Raw genomic sequence first — 14,272 nt, forward strand, 5'->3', positions numbered from 1 at the left:
AAGAGATTTATACAAAAAAGAAAAATTAAGTGGTTCTAACAACAAAATATGAAACTTTCACAAACTTTCGCAGTAAGGCTTACATGGTTCCATGGATCTCTCTGACTTTAGTATTATGATTCTGCATCCAGACTGCTGGCTGTCTTAGGTTAGGGTTACCAGACGTCCCCGGATTTGCAAATCTGTCCTGGACAGATTCCGTCCCTGGAATGTCCCCAGATTTGCAAATCTGTCCCCGGGAAACGTGGCAGCAGCAGCAGCCTGGAGCCAGTCTGGTAGTGCAGTTGGCTCTGGCTGGCTTCAGGAGCTGCTCGCTGCCACCGCCACTGCCAAAGGTGAACCGGGGACGTCTGGTGGTACAGATCTCCTGCCCCCTTCCCCCTTTGTTTTGACAGATTGGGGGAGGCTCAGGAGTCGCGGGCGGACCGCCGTTCCCAGGAGGGGCGCAAGGCGAAGTAATAGTGCCACTGTATTCTGCTCTGGTCAGACCTCACCTGGAGTACTGTGTCCAGTTCTGGGCACCACAGTTCAAGAAGGACACTGACAAACTGGAACGTGTCCAGAGGAGGGCAACCAAAATGGTCAAAGGCCTGGAAACAATGCCTTATGAGGAACGGCTAAGGGAGCTGGGCATGTTTAGCCTGGAGAAGAGGAGGTTAAGGGGTGATATGAAAGCCATGTTCAAATATATAAAAGGATGTCACATAGAGGAGGGAGAAAGGTTGTTTTCTGCTGCTCCAGAGAAGCGGACACGGAGCAATGGATCCAAACTACAAGAAAGAAGATTCCACCTAAACATTAGGAAGAACTTCCTGACAGTAAGAGCTGTTCGGCAGTGGAATTTGCTGCCAAGGAGTGTGGTGGAGTCTCCTTCTTTGGAGGTCTTTAAGCAGAGGCTTGACAACCATATGTCAGGAGTGCTCTGATGGTGTTTTCTGCTTGGCAGGGGGTTGGACTCGATGGCCCTTGTGGTCTCTTCCAACTCTATGATTCTATTATTCTAAGGTGCACGGTTTCTCTGCCAGGCAAGGTGCAAAGCCCTTCTTTTGCACCCTGCGAAGCATAAATGTACAGTTTTTTAAAAACTGGGCAACAGCCGTCTGCCCACAACTCCTGAGCCTCCCCTGATCTGTCAAAACAAAGGGGGAAGGGGGCAGGAGATCAGGGAAGGCTTGGGAGTCATGGGCAGGCGGCATGCCATTGCCCCACTACTGATTCCCTGTTGCTATTCAGCTTCAAAAAAAAAAAAAAAAGTGTCCCCGGATTCATTGAAAGAAATCTGGTAACCATATCTTAGGTTGTAATTCTTAAATTCTTTTTATGAGAAGAGCAATCATTTTTAGGTCAGTGGAACTGAGTATATAGTAGTTTCAGAACTGCAGGTATGTTTTGAAAGAGCTATACAAAATCAGGCATGTATAAAAAGTGAAGTGAAAGCGTGAAAGATCTTTGAACTGTTCCATGTTGTCCTTCCTCTTTAAAAATATTTTATTATGCATTTCCCTGGTGGAGAAAACAGTTCACCAACAGACACTGAACAAGTGGCTGGATGCTCAGACTCTAGAGACTGAGTAAGCAGCTTTAAAAAGAAGGCTGTGCACAGAAATTTGCAGAAAGTTTTCCACATGGAAATGTGCATGAGGTTCTCTGTGTGATACTGATTACTAGATGTGGTCTTTTCCTCCCATCCAGTAGGATTTTGAAAATCTGGTATAGCTGATCCACCTATGAGAATTTGTGTCCACTGTGTTGATTTTGTTCTTTGAATCAAGGCAGTATGCTATTTATGAAAGCAGTATACAGTCCAGATAGTGCTGCGTTCTATATCTCTTGCTTTCTCCAGTAGGCCTTGTCTTAGCATAGTAGTTTCAGGAAGTAGAATTGGTATAGATTCCAATTCGTTATCTTTTCCTCAGCCATTTTTCCTGGACACTTGTGAGGTTGACTGCTGTTTGCTATCTTTTCTGCAGCTTTTTGAGAATCCTTGCATAACCCTCTTTCATTTCTACTTCACACTGCTAATACTGTAGTTTGTATCTGTTGGGGTAGCGCATTTTCTGGTACTGTCTTTTTGTTCCCACAAAGAAAGCCAGAAGTTGATAATCCAGAGCAATCAAGGTATCACCTATTGCAAAACAGAATTTTAGATTTGATAAAAACTGTATACTTGAACAGTTTTAAAGTTAATATTTTGACACAGTTATAAAAATTACCTGGCACATTTGAAATATTTGTAAATAGGCAAGTGCAGTTTGCTGTACCAATTAACCAGATTTTAGAAGTTTGTTTCATACATCTTGAATTAAAACAATCTACACTTCAATTGCAAATCAGAAAGAGTAAATATGAAAATGCAAGTTGCTATTGTTTTTGTAAAACGTAGGCTTTTGGGTTGGGAGACTTTATTTTCTATTATTGGAGAGAAATAGAAATATTTATTATTTCATTTTTTTCAAGCTCATTTTGGTGCACAAAAACACACAAAACATGCTTTTGCAGCTACTTTGCTTCAGCTTTCTGCAAACCAGTTTTAATGTTATAATTTATAAATTATTTAAATCATTGTTTTACTCTTCGCCAAAAAGGCTCCCAGAATGGCTTACATATGTCAATAAGACAGTCCCTGGCCTCAGGCTTACAATCTAAAATGCATGTCACAAAAGGAAATTTGATACAGGAAATCAGGAGAAAACAGAAGTAAGAAAATTCGGCCTAGAAATAGTAAAAAAAGTCAAATGCTTGGGAATAGAAATTACAATGAAAAATATAAATCTATTTGAGGATAATTACAAAAAAATGGACTGCAGTAAAAAGAGATATGGAAATTTGGACAAAACTGAAATTAACATAATGGGGCAGAATATCATTAATAAAAATGAATATCTTACCAAAATTACTGTTTCTGTTTCAAATGATTCCCATAATAGGCAAAGTAGAATGCTTCAACAAATGGAAATCGGACTTGACGAAATTTATATGGCAAGGCAGAAAGCCACTTATTAAATACAAATTATTAACAGATAAGGGACGCGGGTGGCGCTGTGGGTAAAACCTCAGTGCCTAGGACTTGACGATCGCATGGTCGGCGGTTCGAATCCCCGCGGCGGGGTGAGCTCCCGTCGTTCGGTCCCAGCTCCTGCCCACCTAGCAGTTCGAAAGCACCCTTAAGTGCAAGTAGATAAATAGGTACCACTTTATAGTGGGAAGGTAAACAGCATTTCCGTGTGCTGCTCTGGTGCCAGTTCGCCAGAGCAGCTTCGTCACACTGGCCACGTGACCCGGAAGTGTCTGCGGACAGCGCTGGCTCCCGGCCTCTAGAGTGAGATGAGCGCACAACCCTAGAGTCTGTCAAGACTGGCCCATACGGGCAGGGGTACCTTTATTAACAGATAAGAAAGGAAGAGGTAAGTTTGGGCTCCCTGATTTGAGAACTTATTATGAAGCTGCATGTTTGTGCTGGATCAGAGAATGGATCATGCTAGAAAACATTGATGTTTTGGATCTGGAGGGATGGAACAATAGATTCGGCTGGCATGCCTGTTTAGCATACCATAAAGAATTTTTAAATCATGTTATCAGAAGGTCGTTATATAAAGCCTGGGAAAGACATCGGAGATTGTTAGAGCCCAAAACACCATGGTGGATATCACCATTAGAGGTATTAGCTGTTAAAAAGAAAAATACATTTTCAGAGATCCTCTCCACTTTGGTATCATTTCATAGCCCAGGGTTGGATTCTGACTCAAATGAAGCCTTCGCTGTCTTGACCTGCCTCCCGGGTTTGGTTTAACAATAATAATAAATAATAATAGCAGCAGCAGCACTGAGGAGATGTCCAACTGCGCTTTTCCCAACGGTAAGGGTTTTATAAAAAATAAAAATGCTCATCGCAGGCCCCCGCTTCTCCTCAGACTGCTTGCCAAAGTGACTGGGAACCAAGCGGAGCTCCTCCCCTAAACAAAGTTAGATGTCGCTGCACCCAAACGGGCATTGCAGGGGGTTGGACCCCTAAGGATCCCTTCCACTTCATCCTCTACAATCCTACGATTCTATGACCTCATAGCCTCCTTCCTGTGTTTCCCGAACGCTTCCTAGTGGGGCTGCCCCAGCTTGTGGCGCTGATGCAAGTGAGCGCGCGCTGGATTTGGCAGGGATGCATACAGTAACGGACTTAGAACGGGCGGGGGAGGAGGAAGAACCGTGCGCCACGCGCGCACTAAAAGTGGCGCGAGAACGCAGGCAGTGTGCGCGCAAAGTTCTAGCCGTTTAACCATCCATTCTCCAGACCGTCCCCTGCAGTTTGAGCGGCCCGCTGCGCAGGGAGCAGGAGGCGGCGGCGGCGGAGACCGTTAGAGGGCAGCTATGCTCGCTGCGCGCGCCGCCGCCCGACGCGCGCTTTTTTTCCAAGCAAGCCATGGGTTTGCTGTGGTGGCCGCGGGTGGCGCTGGCGCTCGTCGCCTTGGAGGCCGCGAGCGGGCGCAGCTTCCCCAGCATCAGGAACAGGACCTTCATCAACCAGTATCTCGACACCCACAACAACTACCGCAGAGGGGTCAATCCCCCCGCTTCCAACATGCTGTACATGGTGTGTGTCCGCGGGGTGGAAGGAGGAAAGGGAGCCGAGGGTGGGGAGTGTTGGGGGAGAAGCTGGCGCTGTCATATGCCCCTGCCTCAGGCAGTCAGTGTTGACTGCTATGGGGGTGCTGGGAGAAGGTTTCGCCAAGGGGGGCAAGGGGAAGCTGCCCCTCTAAATCAAGTACAGTGGTACCTCAGGTTAAGTACTTAATTCGTTCTGGAGGTCCGTTCTTAACCTGAAACTGTTCTTAACCTGAAGCACCACTTTAGCTAATGGAGCACGATTTCTGTTCTCATCCTGAAGCAAAGTTATTAACCTGAAGCACTATTTCTGGGTTAGCGGAGTCTGTAACCTGAAGCGTATGTAACCCGAGGTACCACTGTAAATCAATAAAAATAGTTGACTAGCTGAGGTTCTGTCCCCCATATTATTATTATTATTATTATTATTATTATTATGAGTTTATATGCCGCCCTATATATACCCAGAGGTCTCAGGGCGCTTCATAGAAAAGATCACAACATATATAATCAGAATAAAAACAACAACCTAATAACACCCTGCCTCAGAAAAGAGCCATATTTTAAAAGGGTATATGAAACCTCTCTCTCTCCCCCCCACCCCCCATAAATCCTGGCTACTCCCATGGGAGAAGCCTTTGTGAATGGCTGGGGGTTTTTTGCCACAGATTACAGAATAACAGACCAGCCTTGGTTTACTACATACCTTCATGCGTTGTTGCCAGCAGCAACAACAATCTTTTCTCTTTTTAAGGGTTTTCTGTCCATTTAGAGTTACACCTCATGTCTTGCTTCTGAACCATAGACATAATTTTTACATAGGCGAATGAGGAAAACTTGTTGGCTCTTAAAAGACCTAGCATTTATATTTACGGCTGCTAAGTGTGTAATGCTTTATTTAAAATAATATTTAAGTATAGAAGTACCAGGGCTCAGGCCCCAATTCTCTATGAGGTGGGTCATGGCATGCCTTCCTTAAATAAATAAATATTGCCTTCAGGTTCCTGGGTGATGATTACATTTTCCAGGGTTTAATTGATTCCAGAACTCAATCCCTTCATAAATTGAACCCTGACTAGTGGCTTTTTTAGGTTGAGCCAAGACTGACTATCACCTGTCCTGCATCCAAGTTAGCTTGTTACCCACAGGGGGGTTACCCACAGAAACCAAGAATAATAGGTTGCTTACTTGTAACTGATTAAGTCATCTTGTTAGTATTTCAAATAACTGTTTATGTAACAAAAAGAGTGAAGATCAGAGAAGAAGAAGAAACCTATCCTTTTTATAATTCTTTAATAGAATGCTATGATTTTTACTATAACTGCAACCCTCTCTTTTATTGCACCAAATATGAGTTTAGTTCTAGATGCTTTTCTTTGCCTTTCTTTATATGCATTTCTTTCAAACAATATATATGCTTTTTCTTATATCAATAAATTTACATATTTTTCCTTCTGTAAAGAAAGTCCAGACTGTTCATTAAGTGGAATATAAAATTCATTCATTATTTTATTGTTTTAAAATGACCAAAACAAAACAAAAAAAATAGTCTGAATCCCTTCCACCTTTGGGAGTATTTGTTTAAATTGTTGATTATCTAAGGCAGCCACTTGTTTTGCATCTCTTGGTTGTTTTTACCCAGACCTATTCATTATTAATATAGATTTTTAATTTGAATGACACACTCCAGTTGTAGAGGATCCCATATTTGCAGTTTCTCTAGTAAGAACTGAAAATCATTTTTTCTTGACAGTATTTCAGCATGAACATAAAGACTAAGATTTCTGTAGTTTCAACAATCAGTTTCCTTTTGGCCACACATTCCTCTAAATAACAGCATGAAAGTAATGAAAATGTATTTTAATTCATTCAGTTTCTTTGACATTTTAGTTCCTATACAATTCGCTGTCCCCCCAATCAAGAAAAGCAATAAAATACTTAACTGAGGCTCTGCCCCCCAACATGAAGCCTGTCCCAACACAAATTCTGGCTATACCCATGCCTGTGGGTAGATTCCCTTGAACTCAATAGGGCTTTCTTCTGAGTAGACGTATAGAATTTCATCATTCGACAGCTTGATGCAAGTACGGTAAATATTTCTGAAGAAATACTTGCTAGAACTCAAGATGTATTATCAGCACGTTTACTATACATGTATAATGTTGTGATAATGTCATAATTTTTATATTTTGCAGACATTTGATCTAGCTTTGGCTAGAATAGCTAGAGCATGGGCACAAAAATGCATTGTTATGCATAATCCAACTGATATGGTCCACCCTGATCCTAAATTTAGGCCTTTTGGAGAAAATATATGGGCTGTAACTGGCTATAAATACCCATTTGATCCTGCTGGCCCTATTGAAGATTTTTATGACGAGGTAAAATACTACACCTACAATACCCACAAATGTACACGTGTTTGTGGTCATTATACTCAGGTAAGTTCTTCACTTCTCTGCTTACATAGTCCACAGAATTTGAAGCAAAATGCAATAACTTTAATTATTTCAGACAATAAAAGTATGAAGTAAATATTGTAGTTGCTCTGTGATCATAAACTGTGAAGGAATAATCTATATTCTGTTATTATCAAGGATACTTAGTTATAAAGTATATGGAGTGTTTACAATTAATTTAGAGGCAACTGACAAAACAAACCTCTACTTTATTTCAGTTCCAATATTAAGTTAACATGTATTGCTGATGGTTGTAAGATTCGTAAAAACTGAGCTACTAGCACCTGGCCAGCACTAAATGTTACAGGGCATATACATAACAGCAGAGTTCTTACTAAGAAAAGGAAGGGCATTGAGTTTTGTTTGTAGCCCACTTCTGTTTAGTTTCAATTATGTCAGATACAATAAGACTTAAATATGGGACAAAAAGTTGGGATACTTATTGGGGAGAATCTGGTGTTTTTCTATCTTTTTTTTGTTATTTGTGGGGGCTGGCATGTCTTTTATTGTGGAAAATTTCAACACACACACATGCATATACAGTGGTACCTTGGTTTACAACCATAATCCGTTCGGGAGGTCCGGTTGTAAACCAAAACAGGTTGTAACCCAAGGCTAGCAATTTCGCCAATGGGGCCTCCCCCCCCAAAATTGGTTGTAATCCAAAAAAAGGGATACGCACTTCCGGGTTTGACGTGGTTGTAATCCAAAACGGTTATAATCCAAAACGGTTGCAAACCAAGGTACCACTGTATATAACATGCATCACCTTGGCCCCGTGATTGAGGGACCCTAGGGCCCTATTTGATCAGTGTGGTGTGTGCCCTGTGGTGTGTGTGCATGACATCATCGTGCCCCGCGGCATGCTAACATCATATGCCGCAGGGCATGCTGTCGCACACACCACAGTGCATGCTGATGCGTCATTTGGATGCCCTGCGGCATGCGCCTGCTGCCACTGTCAAAGTTGGGGGGGCACGGCCCTCTGATTTGGAATATATGAATGACTGAAAATACTTGTAGTCCTCAGCAGAATGCTAGCTCTGTCTTCAAAAACTGAATCACCATGAATTTATACATTTTCCTGACAGGAAAAATAATCAGTGAAGCTTGAAATAAGACATCTAAGACAGATCATTCATCAGCCAGGATTAGCAGAAATACTACTCCATTTACATGGTTCAGTGGTAGAGCACTTGCTTTGCATGCAGAAGTTCTCAGGTTCAGTCCCCAGCATCTCCAGGTAGTGCTGGGAGATGCCTTTCTGAAAACTTTAGGAGTACAGAATAGGATACTTGAATATTAATCTAAGGTATAAATGTGCCTTTAGCTAAATGCCAATAAAAGTGGAGGGAGGGAGAGCAAAATCTGGAGAGAAAAATGAATGTAAGAAATGATACTGTTGAACGAAGCTTGGACTTTATATTGTATAATCAAACATGTTTTTTTCAGGTTGTTTGGGCTAATACTTATAAGATTGGCTGCGCTATTGTTCACTGTCCTGCGTCAACTAATAGCAAAGGAGCCAAGACCAAGAATTTTTCATATTTCGTTTGTACTTATGGTCCACCGTAAGTTAACAAATCTTACAGCGATCTAAACTTGTGTTACACTTAGTAATCATAAAACACCAAACTGTATGCCTGTTTGAAACTGAATGTATTAATTTTGGATTTTGTAAGCTAATTTACATTTCAATTATTTTTTAATTAAAAAGCAACCAGAAAACTTAACAACTATGCTTTTCAGCCTTTACAATTTTAAACATATTCTGTGAACTAAAATATCAAGAACTGTAAAAGAACTGTAAAAAGTTCTCAGAACAGTTAGGAAAACAAGAAAATGATCAGAAATAGCTTTAGTTCTGTCCCACCTGTATCTTGAACTTAAATAATGTACAGTTGTATACAATAAACAATATTGCAAATTACGGTAGGCTGCATGATAGGCGGCATTATACTCAATTTACCGTATTTTTCTAAGACTTGGTTTTTTTACCCAAAAATTAGGTTTAAAATTGGGGGTTGTCTTATACATGGGTAGTGCTGAAGGGTGTTTTCTAAATTTGGAGTCCCCAAAAATACCTGGCATCTTATACAAGGGGGTGGGAGAGAGAGAGAGGCAGCGACCATTTTGCACAGGGGTTCTGTTCCTGGCCCCCATGCACTTTGGTGGAGCATGTATAAGCCTGCTTCGCCCTTTTCCTGATCCAAAAGGACCCACGCATTGGCGATCGTGCATCAATTGGTTGCGCACAAAATTGTCACCGTGTGTGTGTGTGTGTGTGTGTGTGTACACACACACACACACTTTTTACTTTGTAACACTGAATTTGTCTTTCCTTCCAGAGTTGCCTCAGCTAGTTAGCCCTCATTAACTTTATGAAGCTACAACAGTTTAGTCCTGTTAGTTAGAATAGTTTAGTCCTGATGCAGCACTTTATTCTTACATAGAATCTTATATAACTTCATGCTCCAGCACCAGGGGTGGAGAGCAGGCGGGGGCGGGGCTGGAGATGTCTTGTATATATATCTTAACGGTGATGTCTTGTATATTAGAAGTACAGACATCTTCTCAAGATCTCAGTATTAGAATATGAATACAAAGAGCTGCCATTACCCCACTTTTTAAAGTGTTGGGGACCCTCTTGTAAAAACACCTCAATTATTATGGAGAAAAAACAAAATTCTAAACACTTGAGGAGTGGTCAAAACAGTGGAGCATGTAGGACTTCGGTTTAAAATTAAATTTCTTCAAAAACACTTATTGTACAAAAAAGTAAAATTAGATGTAGTAAGAGTATCATTTTACACGCATAAAAGCTAAAAACTAAAGGTGGGGGAAACAGAATGTTGTAATAAAGCACCAGTATATTGACATGACTAAACCACTAAACAACAACAAATATTTAAAAAACCTCTACCTGAGCTAGGAGCTATCAGTTCTTAGTTGCAGAACAGTTTCAAAAATTATCAGTATAAATTTGTTAACTGACTGAAGAGCCAAGGCCGTAGCTAGGGGGTGGTGAGGTGGGCTCTCACCAGGGGCACAGGTGAGGGGGGGTGCAAATTGTCTAAAATATGTCTATAAATTAAAATATTGATTATTGCCTCATACGAAAAGGTTTTACATAGAGGGTGAATAGAATGGGCGGGGGGGGGGTTGGAGGAGAGGTGGAAAGAAGATCTAATTTGTCCGTGGCTAGGGGGCGCAATCTGAACAGTTCTGCCAGGGGCGCAAGATCACCTAGCTACGGCTCTGTGATTCCCTAAACAAAGGCTTCTATAGACAAAATATTGTATGTTAGTAACATAGAAAGTAAATGTTCTCCAGTTAACAGAAATACAGTGGTACCTCTGGATACAAACGCTTCTGGTTGCACACGTGTTGGGTTACGAGCTGTGCTCATCTGGAAGTAGTTGCTCCCAGATGCAAACTTTGCCCCGGGATGCGAGCGGAAATCGTGCGCCAGAGGCGCACGTGCGCACGCAGGAGACACACTTTCACTAATGGAGCCTCATGTTAAGAACAGTTTCAGGATAAGAACGGACCTCCGGAACGAATTAAGTTCGTATCCAGACGTACCACTGTATAAATAATATTAATTTGAAAACAAATAATTACAGGGGTCAGGTAGCTGCAGGACATAAAATACCAGTACAGTGGTACCTCGGGTTAAGAACTTTATTTGTTCTGGAGGTCCGTTCTTAACCTGAAACTGTTCTTAACTGAGGTACCACTTTAGTTAATGGGGCCTCCCGCTGATGCTGTGCCAACACTACGCGATTTCTGTTCTCATCCTGAAGCAAAGTTCTTAACCCAAGGTACTATTTCTGGGTTAGTGGAATCTGTAACCTGAAGCATCTGTAACCTGAAGCGTCTGTAACCCGAGGTACCACTGTACAAGGTCAGTTCCATGGATTATCATGATGATACACAGACTAGCATTGCCTGGATAATAGCACCTGGAATGAATTGCAACTTGCTGGAACCAACAGAAAGCACAAAACATTTTGATCTTCAGTTTAATTTATGTACTGAATACATTATTACATCCTGAAACTGTTTTTCAGGGGCAACTAGGAAATAGGAAGAAGAATGGATGTGACCGTTGTGCCACACAGGCTTCCATCCATAACAAAAGTCAGATTTCTGTGCTCTGTACACACACACCCTTCACCATCCAGATAAATAAGAAGCATGATCATAGTTCATGAACACATTAAAGGTAAAGGTACCCCTGCCCGTACGGGCCAGTCTTGACAGACTCTAGGGTTGTGCGCTCATCTCACTCTAGAGGCCGGGAGCCAGCGCTGTCCGCAGACACTTCCAGGTCACGTGGCCAGCGTGACAAGCTGCATCTGGCGAGCCAGCGCACCACACGGAACACTGTTTACCTTCCCGCTGGTAGGTGGTCCCTATTTATCTACTTGCACCCGGGGGTGCTTTCGAACTGCTAGGTTGGCAGGCGCTGGGACCGAGCGACGGGAGCGCACCCCGCCGCAGGGATTCGAACCGCCGACCATGCGATCGGCAAGTCCTAGGTGCTGAGGTTTTACCCACAGCGCCACCCGTGTCATGAACACATTACAGACAGGCAAAAACATTTGAGAGTGCAGTGCAGGGCTGGTGAGAAGAGAGAATGCAACGTTGGGGGAGTTCCAAGTACCAGATAGGCCTGGAGGTCTGCATTTAGCCCCCAGACCTAGACAACTGATTCATTACATCTAAAACCTTTTATTACATATCCAGTAGCTTGCATTTTCATTTTTAGTTTTGTGCACTTTGTGTACTGAATACATAACGTTATGTAATATTTTGTTCTTTAGGGGCAACTACGCGGGAGTTCGTCCTTATAAAGCGGGAGCTCCATGTAGCCAGTGCCCAAAAGGAGACACTTGTCAAAAGAAACTCTGCAGTAAGTATAGAATTAAATGATGCAAACAGTCATGGAAAAGATGATGATATCAACCATCACATACAGTGAGGGGGGAAAGTATTTGATCCCCTTCTAAGTTTGCCCTCTGACGAAGAAATGACGAGTCCATAATTTTAATGGTAGGTTTATTGTAGCTGTGAGAGACAGAATAACAACAGCAGAAACCCAGAAGACAAAAGTCATGTGCAAAGGCATGTGAGTCCTTTCCATGGGAGGTAGGCAGCAGGTCAGTCCAGTTATGTAGTGCTGAGGAAAGGTGATCAGGGCAAAGCTAGTCTCTCCTTGTGTGGGGCCAGTTGTCCTTTACCAATTGCATGGGTCCTTGGCAGTGGTAGTGCTTCTCCAGGACAGGGCCCAGACTCCTTCTGCCATTTGGGGTCCTAAGCAGTTACAGGTCAAAGCCAACAGTATAAATTGAGCTTCAAAACGTAAGGTAGCCAATGTGGCCCTGTCAGAACCAGTGTTATATGACTGGTTTGTCTTAGGCCTACCAATAATCAGGCTGCTGAATTCTGAAGTAGCTTCAGTTTCTGAACAGTCTTCAATAGTCTTCAAAGGCATTTGCAGAACAAGTGCATTACAGTTATCCTATTTTAAAGTCTTTCTTCATTTGTTATAACTATTCTCTCTTCCAGGAAATCCTGAACGTGAGAAAGAAAACAGCATACGTATGTATTATATATCTGTATTATAGTTTAAATTTACTTCAAGAACAAAACTCACATTTCATAAGAATGCTTTTATCTTTTTTAAAATAGGCTATTCACGATGGTATCCACCCTTTGAATCCCGGATTATATGTGATGAATCCTGCATTGCAGTTGCAATTTTAAGACCGTTATTAATGTTTCTAGCTTTTGCAGCTGTTTATTACTTAAAACTCTGTTATCCAGGTTTAGGTTATAAAGCATAATTTTTGATAGGCGTATATAACTTGAATATAACTAACAATAATATTTATAAGAATATTTTCCTGCATTTTATATTTTAAAAGTAGATTTGGTTTGTTTCTACGATACTTAATTTTTTCTGAACTTGTAAAAAGTTACTTGTTGCATATTAATGAGTTGTAAATACTTTTAAAGCTAGAATACATTAGTGTAAGTAGAATATATGGAGTGGTGTTCAACTGTGTTTTACTCAGAGTAGACTCATTTAAGTTAGTTTCATTAATTTTAATGGATTTATTCTGAGTAAAGCTTAGCTGAATGCTATCCATGGCCATATCTAGTATGCCATGTTCAACATTAAGTGAAAATAAAGGCTAAGCATATTAAAAGAAGTTTATTTATTTATTGTATTATTTATTTTGCATGATTAACAGGATGCAATGAATGAATGAATATTGATGTGATACAATGTCACAAAGTGGTCCATCTGGCTTAACATGTTCCATATTAAGTTTTTCCCAACTTTTTACGTTCTTATCCTGTGAGCACTTTCCACTGCACTGTCCCGTGTCATTCCTTTATTTATCACAAAGGTTAGGTGATTAAAGTTGATTTTCTGGGAAGACCATCAAATCAACTTTAATCACCTAACCTGATTTTTCTGGTATGTGATTAGATCCCACTGAAAAATAGCAACAGTTTGAAAGAGCCCTTCATTTCTCTCTTTATGAGGTTTAGTGTGTGTGATTAGCCTAAGATTAGCCATCTATATGGCAGAGAATCGTCCACAGTTTTTATATGAGTACCAGCCTTACGTCCTATGTCTGGGGAAAATTAAGGCTTCAGAGATACTACAACCTGCTCATGTATCAGGAAACTGTGCATATGACTATATCCTTTTTATGAACCCATCTTACAACTACAGTCAGAAAATGAGCCTCCGTGTCCATGTGTTTACTCAGATGTGAGTTGTGCTAACTTAATCAAGATTTACTCTCAAGTAATTGTGTACAAACTGTAGCTTTACAGAGCAATCCTTACTAGGTAGATTTGCTAGTGTATCTCCTGTGTATGTTCAGCTGTATCCTAACTGCTTCTGACCAGAATGTATGTGGCCAGGGAGGCAAGGTGAACTTTCATCTTCTACCCTTCTATTTACTCCTGTAGTGAATTTAGTTAAACCTGGTGGTGTATTTTATAGCAAGCTGTGTAGACGAGACCAGTGAACTCAGGGAGTTCGGAAGCAGTGCAACTTTGTTCGGCCCTCTCCCTGACTTGGCATAACCACTCCCCACCTTTGCAATGGCCCTTTTTTGCCATCTACACCAATGTTACTTACACTGGCTTAGTTTACACCAACTAGGCTTTCCCCCAGTCAGTGTAAGAAG

General features: G+C 41.4%; 1 protein-coding gene and 1 long non-coding RNA gene across 2 annotated transcripts; one reads left to right on the plus strand and one right to left on the minus strand.

Moving 5' to 3' along the window:
- Positions 1 to 1,916: 1,916 nt before the first annotated feature.
- LOC128422560 (uncharacterized) lies at positions 1,917 to 2,960 on the minus strand. Its single transcript, XR_008332522.1, has 2 exons — positions 2,889 to 2,960; positions 1,917 to 2,125 (listed from the first exon to the last, which is right to left on the minus strand). It is a non-coding gene; the product is annotated as an uncharacterized LOC128422560 (long non-coding RNA).
- Positions 2,961 to 4,120: 1,160 nt separating this feature from the next.
- Positions 4,121 to 12,992, plus strand: LOC128422554 (GLIPR1-like protein 1). Its single transcript, XM_053406666.1, has 6 exons — positions 4,121 to 4,585; positions 6,792 to 7,037; positions 8,508 to 8,626; positions 11,885 to 11,973; positions 12,630 to 12,662; positions 12,753 to 12,992. The coding sequence occupies exons 1-6, from the start codon at positions 4,415 to 4,417 to the stop codon at positions 12,905 to 12,907; spliced, it is 813 nt and encodes a 270-aa protein (XP_053262641.1). The 5' UTR covers positions 4,121 to 4,414; the 3' UTR covers positions 12,908 to 12,992.
- Positions 12,993 to 14,272: the final 1,280 nt, after the last annotated feature.

Source organism: Podarcis raffonei, chromosome 10 (genome assembly GCF_027172205.1).
Source record: "Podarcis raffonei isolate rPodRaf1 chromosome 10, rPodRaf1.pri, whole genome shotgun sequence".
NCBI classification, from domain to species: Eukaryota; Metazoa; Chordata; class Lepidosauria; order Squamata; family Lacertidae; genus Podarcis; species Podarcis raffonei.